Source organism: Eschrichtius robustus, chromosome 17 (assembly GCF_028021215.1).
Source record: "Eschrichtius robustus isolate mEscRob2 chromosome 17, mEscRob2.pri, whole genome shotgun sequence".
NCBI classification, from domain to species: Eukaryota; Metazoa; Chordata; class Mammalia; order Artiodactyla; family Eschrichtiidae; genus Eschrichtius; species Eschrichtius robustus.
Window position 1 is genome coordinate 63,663,871 of NC_090840.1, and position 16,215 is coordinate 63,680,085.

The 16,215-nt window shown below is 35.4% G+C and overlaps 1 protein-coding gene across 6 annotated transcripts in view; it reads right to left on the reverse strand.

The window, feature by feature from the left end:
* The window catches only part of TRPS1 (transcriptional repressor GATA binding 1), a 253,448-nt gene that overhangs the window by 176,385 nt on the left and 60,848 nt on the right, over window positions 1-16,215 (reverse strand). For all 6 annotated transcript variants that reach the window (XM_068525872.1, XM_068525870.1, XM_068525867.1 and 3 more), the window contains one exon: window positions 14,649-15,775. In XM_068525872.1, the coding sequence (XP_068381973.1) occupies window positions 14,649-15,775 (1,127 nt within the window). The remainder of the gene's footprint in view (window positions 1-14,648; window positions 15,776-16,215) is intronic.

Sequence of the window (16,215 nt, forward strand, 5' to 3'; positions counted from 1 at the left end):
CTGAGCTACATAATCTAGTAAATAAGATATACCAGAGGCTCAAGATTTTTAAGACAAATTTTTTCTATCTGTAAGGACTTATGAACATTCAACAAATGGAGTGTCTGTTGGGTACCAAGCAGCATGATAGGCGCTGTACAGATATATTCATTAAAAGAGTGTGTGTGAATGTATGTTTATGTGTGTGTTTTCTTTTTATAAGGCACAAAACAAGGAGACCTTATTGTTGGATTTCATAGCATCTCCTGCTGTTAAAGACAGAACGGTAACTGTTAAATTAAGAAAAATGTTTGATTAACAAAGAAGAACCGAGGCACTGTATCCTAAAAGGCATACCGGAAAGGTATACAAATAACTGGGAATAAGGCATATATTCTTTAACTGTAAAAACCTTGTATGGCTCTCTAATTAAATAACCACGTGAAACACTTGCTACTCCACGATATAATGTGTTAGGAGTTACAACTTAAAATAACAAAATAAGTTTTGAGAGCTGTTACTTAAAGCTACTGCAAAGTGGGTACCCCTATATGTAATCTGTAGATAATCATCACAATATTACTTTGCCAGGCACTGGGTACACATTGGTGAATACAAGGCACGTAGCCCTTGTCCACCTGGTGTTCAGAGTCTAGTCAGGAATGACAAGCTTCACATTAGTCTCTAAATAAACATGTAAGGGCAAAGAGTAATATGTGCTAAGAATGAAAAGGATGGGATGGTAAGGGGGTGGAAGGGCTGCTTAAGGTCCTCAGGAAGGCCTTTCTGAGGGCGATTTATCAAAGCAAAGGATGGAAAGGAGCTATCCTTGCTGGAGGAGGAGGAAGGGGAAAGGGCAGTACATTCCAGCAAGCCTGAGATACTGAAAGAGGCCACTGATGCTTGAGAGGAATAAATAAGAGGAAGCATCATAATCAACAAGCATAATAATCAACAAGCCGGAGGGTCATCTAGAGCTTTGTGGACCACGGCAAGGAGGTAGGTATCTTCAAAGGGAAAGGGAAGCAACTGCAAGCTCATAGGCAGAGGAGTAGCATAGTTAAATGTGTGCTTTAATCACTTTGGGAGTGTAAAAGTTTCTCTATTGGGTGACTTCATTCCGAGACCTGTCTGATGGCTGAAAATCCAAAAGAACGTTCCTATTTTATGGAAGCAAAATTCAAAGTTATTAAGACATGTAACAAAATCTCAGCCAACATTTGTGGAGAGTACTTAATTTGGTACATGATTATCTTCTTGTGATTAAGAGCTTACATTTGGTTGAATAAATATGGATATTTAACTTCTACTTTTTACAGGAGGTTGTTTTCAATCTTTTGTCCTATTTTTCTTCATGAAGTAGGAAAGATAAAAGGAAATACAATAAATGAAAAATAATTTGATGATGAATTGACCATAAAAATATTAAAATGAATTTTTCTCAAGTGAAAGAAACCTAACTCTTAAGGAGAGAATATACAGGATGACGAGTAAGAATCTTGCCACCAAAGTCGAGGCCAGAAAACCCAAAATGGAATTAAGATCACAGAGGACAATAGGCAAGACTCAAAATATAGAACCTAGAACCTCTGAGAACCTCATTCAGAGAACCTTCCTACCATAACTATATTTGAATCTGAAACAATGGAAGATAAACTCCTAAACTCAAAAATTGTACCCCCAAATTATTAGCTTAGCTTTTATGAAGCTCGATCAGACAGATGAAAACGGATTTATCAGAATGGTCAAAGCTCAAAACATACTCAGGAAATACCCTACTGAAGATATACCACATAATCTATTCAGTCATAAAAGTTAAACATAAACAAACAAACAACCTTCAGGAAGCACATTCACAAGCTCTGATTGACCTTCACCCCAAGACAGTTCTAATGAGCTCACTACCCACTGTGGCAGAGAGTTTATGGTTTCCCTGACTTGGTGGAGTCTCTGCTTGAAAACTGTGATGGGATCCCTGCCCATAAATTAAGACTATAAATGGCCACTGCTACTTCTACCAAAGTACAAAAAAATTCCAAAGAACAAACATTCCCAAGAATTACAGTGACATTATTTCAAGAAATAAAGACAATTAATTCTAGAGCAACGAGGAAAAAGTTTCAACATACAAGAGAAGAAGTGCGAGACACTAGAGTACCACGTGACAAATTATTTTAAAACAGCAGATTCATAGTTCTATTGGAGAAGCAATTTAGTTCACTTAAAAGTAAGACTCTAGAACCAGAATGCCTAAGTTTCAAGCTTGGCTCTGTATTTTACTATATATGTGACTTCGGATAATTTACTGAACCTGCCTCAATTTCCTCACCTGCAAAATGAAAACAATAGTGCCTCTAGTATGAGTTAACCAATATAAATCCTAAAATTAAATAAAGCCCCCCTTCTGTGTGAATCTGCATTCTGCACTCTATTCAAAGGAGCTAAAACTTACCAACTGGCATTTTGGTATCATTCTTTTTCCACTCCCCCAGGTACCTTAACCATGACAGACATCTTTCTTAAAACCATGTTTATTTCCTAGAAGATCCTTTGTTTTAAGACATTACCAGGTGGAATATATTTTTTGCCTTTTCTGCTTCATCTAGTGGTGTTCAATGGCCTGAAAGATGCAGCAGTTTAGCAGTTAACTTAATTGTCAAGGCTTACTCTTTTTTCAATAATAGTAGTCAGACCCATAATCTTAAAATTCTGAATAACAAAGACAGAAAGGGCATTACTTGTGTTTTCTTGAAGTCTTCAGAGGTAGGGATGCTTTGTAAGTGTATTCAGGAGGGTGGTTTAGAACCATAATATATCTAGTAATATATCTCAGTAATTAAGATTATGTGCCTTCAATATCTACTTACTCTGCAATCTAGAAATGTCCTTGAGCCAACCTATTCCTTCACCAAAAAAAGACGAATACATCCAACCTTTAACTGGTATTTGACTGACATGTCCTCCTAAATATACAAGGAGTTCTGGGTGTGTCCTGTCTAGGCAATGAATTCATCACAACGTATCACTCTGAAACAAGGTGTCTGGGGGCTTCTAGGTTTTCTAGTTTCAAGTTCCTGTCCCAACGGACAACTCCCTGACTCCTTACAGGTCTCGGCAAGAGCTGTTCTGATCTGCCCACAGAGGAGCTCTTATTCTGACTGATCAAGGCAAAACCTTCCGTGATACAGGTGCTGGAGGACTGTCCGAATGCAGAGGACGGTGAGGCTGGGTGTAAAGCAGAAAGGAGACAGAAACTGCAGAGATAAGTTTTCAGTGAGAACCGGGTTTTACGTTGAAAAGAAAAACACATACTAACAGGAAGGATATTAAAACGAGGTGGCAATAACAAGCTCAACGCACACACCTTTTCTTCTGAAGACTTCAAAGCACTCACACATATGTGATCTCACATTCCACTGAGGTATAAAGCCCATTTTATAGATAAGTAAAATGAAGACAGTGCCGTGTCCATTTAGTCAACATCAAGTCAAGAATAAAGGGCTTCTACCTTCCAGACTGATGTTCTATTTTTCTATCCTCTGTTGCCTGAATTTTTAACTTTATACAAAAATAAATAAAATTACTGACAATACTGACCATGAAAAATGAGGGCTAAAAATTGAAAACATGAGGAGAAGGGAAAGGTCTTCTAACTGACAGAAGTGAGACTGACTACAGCAATGGTCTGCAAAACGGGCTGCAAGCAGCGCTGCAACTGAAGGAGTTTCTTAGCAATACAGATTCCAGGGCCTCTCAGTTGCCCTATTGAAGATCTGAATCTCCTGGACATAACTTGAGAATCTGAAATTTTAGTAAGGTCTTCAGGGGACACCCATGCAGGGACCAGTCACAAACTGCATTAGTAGATATATCCTGGTTCAAAACAACTGAATGAACACACTCAAAGACATCCTCTACCACCTGTGACTCTAATAAAACACAGGTAATGCCCTTACTATCTTTGTTATTCAGAATCATAAGATTCTGAGTGTGACTCCTATTAATGAAAAGAGCGTAAAGCTTGACAATTAAGCAGTAAACTGCTAAACTGCTCCATCTTTCAGGCCATTGAACACCCTGAGGTGAAGCAGGAAAGGCAATTTGCTGCATAATACTCTAGAGAACTGAAGGACTTCTTTCTCCATATAATAGTCATCAAATAAATGATAGGAAATATATTAAAAAGACAACATCACTGTACTTTCAAAAGCTGGGAGCAACATGGAACTTTTCAATCACCTATGCTAACATCTAGAGCGGTGCTTCTTAAACCCTAACATGCAGAAGAATCATCTGGGAATCTTGTTAAAATTCAGATTCTGATTCTGGACATCTGGGGTGGTACCCAATAGTCTCTATTTCTTACAAAATCTCAGATGATTCTGATGCTGTTGGTTCCCAGACCACACCTTAAATAGCAAAAGTCATGAAGCCATAGTCAGAAATACGTCAAGATGAGTATTAGATTGGAATGAACTCTCAGTATGTATACTCAGTACTTGAAAGAACATTCCCAAATGAATTCTTTATGATGAGTAACATCGTCTTCCCTCTTAAAGCACATACTCCCACCTCCGAAAGTCAACCCTAACAGCTTTATAAGCTAAAACTATACACATGACATTGTCAAGCATAATCCCCAAATAGTCATTCATCTTCTTTATTTCATTGTTTGGGGATCATCTTTTAGTATTCTTTAGTTCTAGGCCATTTATATATATTACTCTACAACAATCACACATAGTACCTATTTCCATCCCTACTTCACACAATAAGAATGTGAAGCACAGACAAGTCAATTCATAAAATAATACGGAGCACGTGATGCAGTATTTTAGCTCGTGTCCATAGTTATTCTTGCATGTATGCTGTTTGGTAGTTGATGCAACACTACTAGCTTGTTCAGGAATTAGTTCCTGAAAGATTTGGGTATATTTCTGACTTGTGTCACTCTCAACAATAACTGAAAAGCCCTTCAACTTAATGCCATGTCCCCCCAAAATAAAAAGATTATTTTAATGCCTAGTATAAGAAACATTACTGAAGAATTAAAGTTTAGTCATTGAGAAACTACATTAGTTTGGACTCTGCTCTAACCTACTGAATGCATTTCATTTTATCAACATTAATATGAAAACCTCAGAAGGTTCAGGGAGTTTTCTCTTCATTTTTCAAGACCCACCTTAACTACCTTCTCATCCGTAAAGACTTCCCAAATGACTCAAACCCAAGAGTAAACCTACCATCCTCTGAGCTACTGTGACACTCTGTCATCCAGAGGATTTTTTTCACATTGCGTTTTATTAAAATGAATGGCCTTTGATTTAAGTGATGGCATAAAAAGATTTATTTCATCATTTAAAAAGCTCTCATTTACCAAATAATCATGTATGTCTTACTTTACAGTTATATTGTAATTGCCTTAAAATCAAGATCAAAGCCCACACATCTCTATATCCCTTCCAGCTCCACCCCGAACATCCAGACAGTAAATATCTACTTAATAACCAAAGGAATGAACCACCACAGCTCTGGTAATGCTAGACTTAATATGTAAAGTCATAAAGCAGCAGAGAAATATTAAGAAGTACATAGATATTTTGCAGATGGTATATTTTGAATGGTTCTCTGAATAAACTCTTCATTATTTAAAAACTCCTAGAACTTCTAGCTACATTAAGCCCAACTAATTTTAAAGACACTGCAAATATATTTGCATTAATTTAAATTCTATACTCTGCTGCCAACTGGATAGCAAACATTCTCTTCATGCTACCTGAGGAAAAAAGATGGCAGTCTGTAGATCTCCCTACCATTATCGGTGCCAGATAAAATACAGGATGCCCAGTTAAATGTGAATTTCAGATAATAAACAAATAATATTTTAATGTAAGTATGTCCCATACAGTGTTTGGGACATACTTACATAAAATCTCAATTTTTCCAGTGCAAAACTTTAGACAATGAACACAATCAACTTTGATAAAAGAGATAATCATCTTTTGCCTCCAGAGAAAACTACATCAAGCTGCATAAAAAAACCAAATTGTACTTAATTCAAGTGACTTAAAATTTCTTTGAGAAAAGATGTTTTATTCCCTTTCCTACTTGACAGAATTTTCATGTGCTATAAAAAAGCATTTATTTCAGATCCATTCATATTTCAATACCTTTTGTCCTAGGAGTAGCATTTTATTCATTAGTAGAGATTAAAAATCATTTCCATAATTCATAAAGAACTGAGGTTTTCTAGAGTCTAGAAAAAAATCAGCTAAAAGGTGCTAGTCTTTTGCTCTACTCTGATAATATTTCTATATTTCGATTTTCATAACAAACAGCTCACAGTATTTGTGGAGTCAGCTCTAAACAACGCTTTGTTTTTTTCCTTTTAATGTTAACTTCCAGAGATTTATGCCATGACTTAAAAAGCTCTCCTTCACCGAATAACTGTATTTCACTTTCAATAGTTTTAACCATGGTTTTTCTTCTTCAATGACTAAATGGACATCAAAGTAAATGAATAAATTATAAATACTAATCAATTAAGACTTCAAAGGTATTTTTTGGTAATTATGGAAACAAATACCTACAGATAAATTGTCACAAAGAAAGAGTAAATGAAGTGATTTAATTTAAATATAGTTCAGTATATGTGACAACTAATTAGTCATTTTTTGTGTCATAAGAGTCTACAGGTGTGGCACTGGAGGTCACTGGCACTGTTGAATGTTGGAATGAAAAGCATCTGAAGAAAGTATTTGAGGGACAAAAACAGAAAAGGAATTACAGGTGTATATAGGTGGGTAACCGATAATCAACTTTTAAAAGTTGAAAATTTAATATTCAGCCTTAGTCAAGTGCAAAGGAGTAGTCTACAAAATATAATCTAAGGAAAATTGAAATTCTGAATGAATAAGATTCTATTCAATCCACTCATGTTGTATTTTTATACTGAAATAATATGATGAGTATTTACTCATTTGGAGTGCCTGGGTTTTTTTTAGAAGGGTACGGGGTGATTTCACCTTCACGTGGTAGAAGAAAACACAACTAATGTCATAGCTGAAAAATCTCACTTTATGATTCACTTTCAAAAAGAAGATATCCCTGCCAAACATTCAAAACAGAAAAATAAATCTTCCCATGAAATAGACAGTAAACAAGAAAAGGGAAATAAATTATATAATATGAAATGTAAATCATGGCTAAAATTTATCTTATTCTAAGACTTGATAACTGTTCCTATATAAAGTCTTCAGGACCATTAAATCTGAAATTTCTAATAAATAATGTATCCAAATAAAGGTAGTGCAATTGTGGGTTATTTTCTTGATGGACTATAATACCTTGGGTAACTTTCTCTCTCACAATGGGAATTTTCAACTTGAACCATGATGTCCATTTCAAGGTTTTACAGGCAACTGATTTATTAGGTATTGTTTAAAAGAACATGACACATAAAATACACAAATCTAGCTGTAACCATCTTGGTACTCACCCTTTTAGAAACTCTGTACTAATGCACTGTGTACTTAGCTTTTTCAGATGTGCTGATAATTAAGTGCTTATCATAAAATCTATTCTTCAGAACTAGCAGAGCACACAGTTCATGTTCCTTCCCAGAGCTCTTTTAAGGTAGAAATTGTGCAGTAGCTACATTAATTTAATCAGCTGCTGCATCCAATGTTATTTGCTTTAGCCTGAGATATATATTTTATGTATAAAATATTCAATCACTGTTTCAAAAATTTTAACTAACAGACAGATGCTTGTCATCACATACACTACCAAAAAATATATACATTTTCCCACATTCTAGTCAATTAGGTAGATAATGACTATATCATTGATTTTCAAGTAGTTTTTTAATAATAAGGGAAGTTGACTATTTATTCAAATATTTATTGGATATGTGTATTGATGAGAATTTATGCCTCATTTTTATTTTAAAATTTTATCGTGTAATATTAATCACACACATGTACACACACATATATACACATTCATATCTAGGTTTAGCAAAAAATGAAAATGAACATAATCATAGGATCATAAAATATGATTGATATATGTATATATATTCTTTATCTATAGAGAGATACAGAGTGACAAAGAGTCTATGTACACATATATATATACAGAGAAAGAAAGAATGATATATTTATGGAGGGAAACTAATGTCTATGGTACAGTTCAATATATGTATATGAATGTAACAAATACACATGGTGTATACATATATAAATATATATGAATATATGTATACAGTTTTGTTTTGCTAGTTTTTATGAACTTCTTTTATGAACTTCTATGAAGTGGTATGAAGCTACAAATAGTTGTCTTTGATTTGTTTTTATTCGGTCAAAATTATACTTATAAGACATCCATGTTGTATTCAACTGTCATTTATTCAAATTCACTATTGTATAATATTCCACTGTATGACAAACCTATAAGTTACTTAACTAACCTCTTATGTATAGTTGAGGTTTTTTTCTTATTTGTTTTGCTTTTTAATTTTTGTTTCGGTTGTTTTGCTCTTTAAAAACATACTACTTTGAACATTTTTGCACACGTTTCCTAGTGCTCCCATACAAGAAGTTTTCTTCTGAGGAGTGAAATTACATGGTCTTTGGGAACACGAGCATCTGATATTGCCAGAATTTGCTAAATTCACTTTATAAAATCATAAGTACTGGCAATTTTTATCCATTTTTTTATCCATTATATATTTTTTGTCTTAACACCTATGTTTCCTGGAATAAATAAAATGACCTCATTTTTTTCTTTGGTTAATATTTGCCTTGTGTGATTTCATCTATCCTTACCTTTCTGCTATAGAGGTCTGATTTAATTACACTGAGTATAAGGGTATGTTCTATATGATACTGTTTTTTTGAAATCTGATTTCTTATTGGCTTAGTATGTGTCAAATTTTATAAGCATTTTATATCTGCTTGAAAAGCATGTGCATTCTCCAATTGTTGGGTGTAGAATTTATGTATTTTAATTAAATCAAGTTAAAAAAAAAAACAGGGAGTTCCCTGGTGACCTAGAGGTTAGGATTCTGGGCTTTCACTGCCATGGCCCAGGTTCAATCCCTGGTCAGGGAACTGAGATCCCGCAAGCCACACGGCACTGCCAAGATAAATAAATAAATAAATAAATAAATAAATAAATAAATAAATAAATAAATAAATACTTTTCTTAATTTGTTGCTCAAATATTTTATATTTTGAAAAAATTTTTTCTGTTCAACCTTTAATAAGGGAGGTTTCCTAAAATGTACAACTGTGATTGTGGTTTGTCATATTTTCCCTGTAGTTCTTGATCAATTTTTGCTTTACATATATATTTATTTATATTTATATTTTATATATTTGGAATTATTATATCTCCCTGATGAACTGAACCTCTTATCATTAGTAATGACTTTTCCCGCATATGCTTTTTGTCTTAGGGTCTAAATTGTATGAGATTAATAAAGCTACCTCAATTTTTCTTTGGTTTATATTTGCACCTATAACTTAGTCTATTTTGCTCTTTCAAACTCTCCATAGCCTTATGCTTTAAGTGTGTAACCTATAAACATCTTATAGTTAAATTTTTTTTTAATATGTCTGATAATATCTTTTAAGTGGGAAGTTTAATCCCCACAGGTTCATTAAGATTTTTGATATCTGGACTTTTTTTTTACCATCTTCCTTTAAAAATTCTATTTGTCTACTTTTTTCCCATGTATCCGCTAAAAAAGGATACATTAAAAAAAAGATTGAATTTTATGGGTGTTGTTTATTTTGTTGTCCATTTTTCTCCTCTAAAGCTTTGGAAGTTATGTACTCATTTCCTACTCTTTCATTAGTTATCCCTAAAGTTATCAAAATATGCATAACAAAGTCCTAACTCACTAACTCCAGACAATTCAAGCACTTTAGAACACCTTAATTCTGATCAACCTCCCTGCAAACTCACATAATAGTGTTGCCCAATAACTCAGTCTATCCCTTTTTAACTGCATAAATTAGGCATGCTATGGCTGTTGAGACTTTCAGTTCCCTGGTCTTTGTTTATGTGAAAATGTCTTTGCTCTTATTTTTGGAAGGTAGTTTTGACAGGTAGGGAATACTAGGTTGACTTTGTTTTTTTCCTTCAAAACTGAATAGTATTCCTCCGTCTTCTGGTTTCCACTGTGGCTGATATAAAGTCTACTGTTAACCTAATAGTCTTTTCTGAATAGTTGAGCTGTTGTTTCTCTTTAGCTGCTCTAAGGAATCTCTCTGCCTTAGCATGTCAATTTTTACTACAAGATGTCTATGACTGAATTTATTTGTATACAGATGGCCCCCAACTTATGATGGTTCGACTTACAATCTTTAAACCTTAGGATGGTGCAAAAACCATATGCAGTGAGTAGAAACCGTACTTTGAATTTTGAATTTGGATCTTTTACTGGGCTAATAATATGCAGGATATGTGGTACGATACTCTCTCATGATGCTGGGTCGAAGCAGGGAACCCCAGCTCCCAGTCAGCCACATGATTAGGAGGGGAAAAATCCAGTACATTTACAACAATTCTGTACCCAGACAACCATTCTGGTTTTCACTTTCAGTACAGTATTCAATAAATTACATAAGATAGTCAACACTTTATTATAAAATAGGCTTTGTGTTAAAAGACTTTTCTCAACTATAGGGTACAAGTATTCTGAGCACATTTAAGTTAGGCTAGGCTAAGCTATGATTTCAGTAGGTTAGTTGTATTAAATGCATTTTTGATTTACGTTATTTTCAACTTATACTGGGTTTATTGGGACATAAACCCATCATAAGTCGAGGAAGATCTACATATTCTGCTCAGCATAAGCTATCCTATTTTGTATCTGTGTGTTTATGTCTTTCATCAGTTTTAAGAACTCATCTGCCATAATCTTCTCAAATATTGATTGCTTATCTTCCATTCAATATTCTTTTCTTCTGGGACTCTAATTAGATGCATGTCAGAACAGCTTCTTGTATTTTCATATCTTAATATCCACTTTTGATATTTTCCATCCCCTTCCCCTCTCTTAAGTATTCTGGCTAATATCTTCAGATTTAACCTCTGATTAACTCATTTGCTAATATATTACTTAACTTATCCATATGTTTTAAATTTCAATAATTAGATTGTCCATTCAAAAATGCTATTGTTTCTTTTTTGAATATTCCTGGTTATTTATAGTCTCATGTAGCTTGATCAATTTATAAGTGTAATTTTCATTTCTTTAAACATTTATTAATTATTATTTTCTAAATGAAGACTGCTGATCTGAAGTTCCTGGGTATCTAAAGCTATTATTTGCTTTTCCTACTGACTTCACATGTAGTGATTTACATCCACACTCATATGGTAAACTGTTGTAATGTGGAAGCTCATATAAGGTTTATCTTAAGCCATACGTAACATGGAGGTGAAAACTGGAATAATTTCCTGGAGATAAATCTGTGTTTACTTCTGACAGGAGTCAGAGGAAGGCAGTAATGTCACATCACATTAGCCAACTTCAAGGTGCCAGCTTAGAGTGAAACCCATGGATTCAACGCCCTCTCTCTGCCAGTGACTCTGGGCTTAGTCTCAATATAACTGCAGTATCAATGTCAGCATTTTTCATCCATGCAAACTTGCATTCCCTGCTTGCTCTCCCCAGTCTGGGTTTAGCTCACTTTTGGTGAAGGGGCGAAGAGAAAAGCTTCAGAACTTTCACTTAATTCATGGAAGTCTAACAAGTCACTAAGAAATTATGTTTTATCTGGTATAGTTGCTTTGTAAGGAGATACTCCTCCCACGACTCTAGAAACACAAAGTTATAACACTGAAAATGTTGATTAGGAGAATGGTAGTCAATTAGAGAATGGGTACACTGGTCAATTAAATAATATATAATAAAAGAAATGGAGTGTGAGAAACAAACATGAGTGGAATATGATAATTCTGTCATGATGTGAACTACGGGGTATCATAAGTAAATATGAAACATAAAGAAAGGAGAACTGGCCAAGTTTCACTTACTAAATGGATAATGTTGGCAGTTCAACTCAGGTTAAACTGGTTCTTTAGGAAAATGCCCATGGAATGAAATCCACACTGAGGTTTATCTCTGATAGCTTTAAAACAACTCTCTTGCTTCTTAGCTGTAGTTATTTTATAGCTACATGATTTCACACATTGTACAGCTCTCTGTTTGTGCTATCTTTTTTAGTACACTGTAAGTCTTGTACATACAGTACTCAAAAGCCTAGAATACTCTCCAGTAATAACAGAGTTGTGGTAAAAGTTTCCCAACATGAATAATATGAATAAATATAAATTTAACTAGAAAGATAGTATTGTGATGTGGTAAACTTCTCTCCTCCTACACTACCTTCAAAATGTAGCATTTGGGCGAAGTGCTTTGATAGCAGATTAAGTTTTCAACATTCATGAGACTATTTGTTTTCACATCCCTGGAGCCTCCACTGTTCAACTTTCAGTAGAGTTTCTTTATACTTCTTACCAAGCTGTGGCTCCTGAAACAGTAAGTCTCCAAATTTCAAATATTTCTAAAAGAACTCAAGCAGAGCACCTTAAAGGACCTAGGATCACACAAACTACATCAGGTTTTAAGAATAAGTGCGAGAGGATTATAATGACCTAGAGACAAGTGCTGCTAATTATTTTTAATCTAATAAAATACTGAGAAGGTTGACTTAAGTTGACTTAAGTTCAAAATGTACTTTCATTTTGTGTGTCCTCAGAAGGGTTCCAAGACCATACAATAGTCAAAGATTAAATTAAAACTCACCATGGAGATTTTGACTTATTCATGAAGTCACTTATTATACTGTGAAGTCAAAATCTCACAGGGATCTCATCTATTTAGATGTACTCACTGAGCACCTATTACCATCCTGGCACTACTATGCTAAATCGTGCAGATACAGCAATGAACAAAATAGGACTAGTCTCTTCCCTCTGGAGCTTACTTTCATTACTGAATATTAATTAAACTCTGAGATTATTCAGTAGTATTTTTATTCATATTTATTTCTTAGATTTTTGTTTGTTTGTTTAACCAAAACATATGGAATCTCTATTTTTCCAGCCAAGTTTTCAACCAATAGCCTCAGCTTCCTCAAAAAAAGCCACTCATCCAAGGGATCTGGTATCTACATGCATCAATGTGTGTGTGTGTTGGCTAATTTCTTCATGATTAAAAAAAGCCTCCTCCTTCAAAAAAAGAATGGGTTATCTAATTTCTACATCGCTTAAGAAATGTACATGCACAGTATACACACAAACAAGGCTCGGAAGAAAGCTAATGTCTGCTTGCCCCAGAAAAAAATAAGCATGCAGCTAACATCAAAAGAGCCAGAAACACTCACTGCAAGTGTGAACACATATTTGATCGCAGGACTGTGTCTTTCCCAGGGCTGACCTTATAAATTAAACAGTGTAAATCTCAAGGAAGTGTTTTCTGAACGTTTAGATCCACTGTGAACATTAGGATGCCCTTCAAATTAACATGTAACATTGTTAGCCTATTGTTGGACATAAACTGTTTCGTTACTGGTGACTGAGAAAACAGACACACACTGGTACGAACACACAACTTTTTAAAAGAATAGGAGGAACTATTTAAAATCTCGGGATGTGAACATTTAAATAACCAGATTTTTAAACTAGGATATTGAGTTTGCATATGGAAAAGCCCTTAAAAATAGTAAATAAAGCTCTTGACTTTGATGCTTAGAGGCATGATAACAAGAGTACCCAATACTCTGGAAGTAATACCTGAATGCACTATGCTACCAGGATTTTACTAAATCATAAGTTCCATAAGGGCACTATGTTTATGTTCTTTTCTCCTATTTTATAATCAATGCCTGGCACTATGTGTATTTTTGGAGTTAATTAGTTAAGAAATGAATACATAAATGAAATAAAGATATGTATTCTAAACTCATCTCTAGAAAGTATGAAAGATGAATTGGGAAAGTTAATGTCTATAACGAGAATAAGATGAAAGTAGAAGGAAGACACTAACACACCCTACATCTATTTACAAATCTGAAACAACTTAAGCAGCTTTACTCGCTCAGAGTGTACAGAAACCCAAAGTCACACATATTACAGAATTCTCTGCTTCACATTACTGTCTGTACGCAAAACAAGGATGTTGCTTAATTTTTTAAAACTAGAAGAATGTCCGATTTCATTTTAAAAGAAAAACGAGCAACATGTTCTCAAGCGGATTGTTTCCCAGTTGGAATAGAGAATAGTACATATTATAGTGGTATCTTTCATTTGGAAGCCGCCCCATCAAAAATCATGGAATATGGGTTCATACTTAGCGAGGACAAATTAATGAATTGCGGTAAAACCATCAGCAATATCAGCATCATTGAGAATTTTAAAATATGTTCAGTAGATGGTATGAAACATAAGAGTAAACAGTTTGAAACAAGTGACCAAATTAAAATCTGTGGTTATTACATCTACCAATATAGAATCTGCAGTCTATGATCTTACAGAACATGATCTTGTTCTATAACTGCCCAAGGTCACCACAATCATTCCCAACAATTCTTGGGTCAGCCCTCTGGAGACTTTCTATCATTTTCTCACTATTTTTCCCCCGTACGGCTTACCTGTAGTGTCGGGAAATCTCTTCTTCCACCTGGGTAATGAAATCACATTTGGTACATGAGTGTTCTTTGCTTTCCTTGACAGCCGGCTGCCCATCCGATCCTTGCAGGTGATTGCCTTCTTGTTTGACGTCCGATGCTTGGGACTCATGCACGCTCTCATAATGAAAGAGGAGCACATCCACGTCGGGGGTGGAGAAGGAGCACTGGTGGCACTGGTGTTTGACTCTTGAGCTTCCGGCCGCCCCCGGAGACAAGTGCAAAAGCAAGAGCGCACAGTGGGAGCAATTACTTTTTCTGCAAGCAAATGGATAAGTAATTTCTCCAAGGTGCTTTTCTGGGCTGCAAAGGCCTCTGGGACAGAATGGACAGTGTTTAATGGTACACTTATGAATGTTATGGAGCTGTTGATAATGACGGAGAAGTGGCCCCACTACAATCACGTCGGGGCCATGGCTTTTGGAATATCTGAAGTCGCAGAACTGACAATTGTAGCTCGTGACCATATTATCCTCTGCTCCCTTGCTGGAGAAGTCCTTCTTCTTCGCCCCACTAGAGCCCTTGTCTGCCTTGGTCATTGGCTCCCCTTCTGCACTTTTGGCTAGATCATTCTGATTAATGACAGAGCCCCTGGACAGCTTGTCATTCAATTCTGGGTTAAGGCCACCTGACAGTGCTCCTCCATGCTGCTTGCCGTAATGTTCTAGCAGCTTAAGTGAGCTCGATGACTCGCAGCTGAAACTACAAAATTTACACCAGTAGTAACTGGTGGCCTCTGTACCATTTTGTCTGGAATCAAGGGGTTTGATGGGCACCGAGTAACCAACAGGAGTGTCATCTCCTGCCTTGACTGTGATCTTGTCCTGCCACTTTCCCAAGTCTCCGGACTCACTGGACCGAAGTGCAGGGATGGATTTGTTAGAGTTCTTCTCCGAAGGTTTTGCACCCTCAGAGGAGGGGAGAGAAGCTTTTATTTTGTTCGGGTGAGTCTGAAGAAAGTGTTGTTCTAGTTCCGTTGATGAGTTGCCCATATAAGTGAAATTGCAGAATTTACAGCGGAAGTACTTGGTGTTTCCTTGGCAATCTGGTGTTTTCCGTCCAATGCCAATGAATGTCCCACCTGAAGTGACCTGGCATAGAAGAAATGGATGTTACTTTAAAGGTATCATTAATTCAGTGCTTTTTGTGGGAGGGAGGAGGTGACACTGCCAAGTATTCCACATCCAAAAATACAATAGTACTTCTGCTTATTATGAAATCACTTGAATAATCAGAGCCAAAGAAATTCACTCTTCATTACTCAATAGCAACTCTGTGAGAGGCTCATTATGCAAAACATTTTTGGCCAAAGTATCTGATGAAGGTAAGTAATAAAAGTACTATAACTAATGCAAAGGATTTAATAATATATACTTAAAAAAAAAAAAAACCTACGAAGAAGACTTTCAATTAAAGAGCTTTTACTACTGCCTCCTTCAAATCCCATTCCCACGGAAGCAGCCAAATCACGTGGGGATTTCTTCTCACAAAGCTAAGGGTTGCCATCAAAACCAGGGGCAGTTGCTCAGAG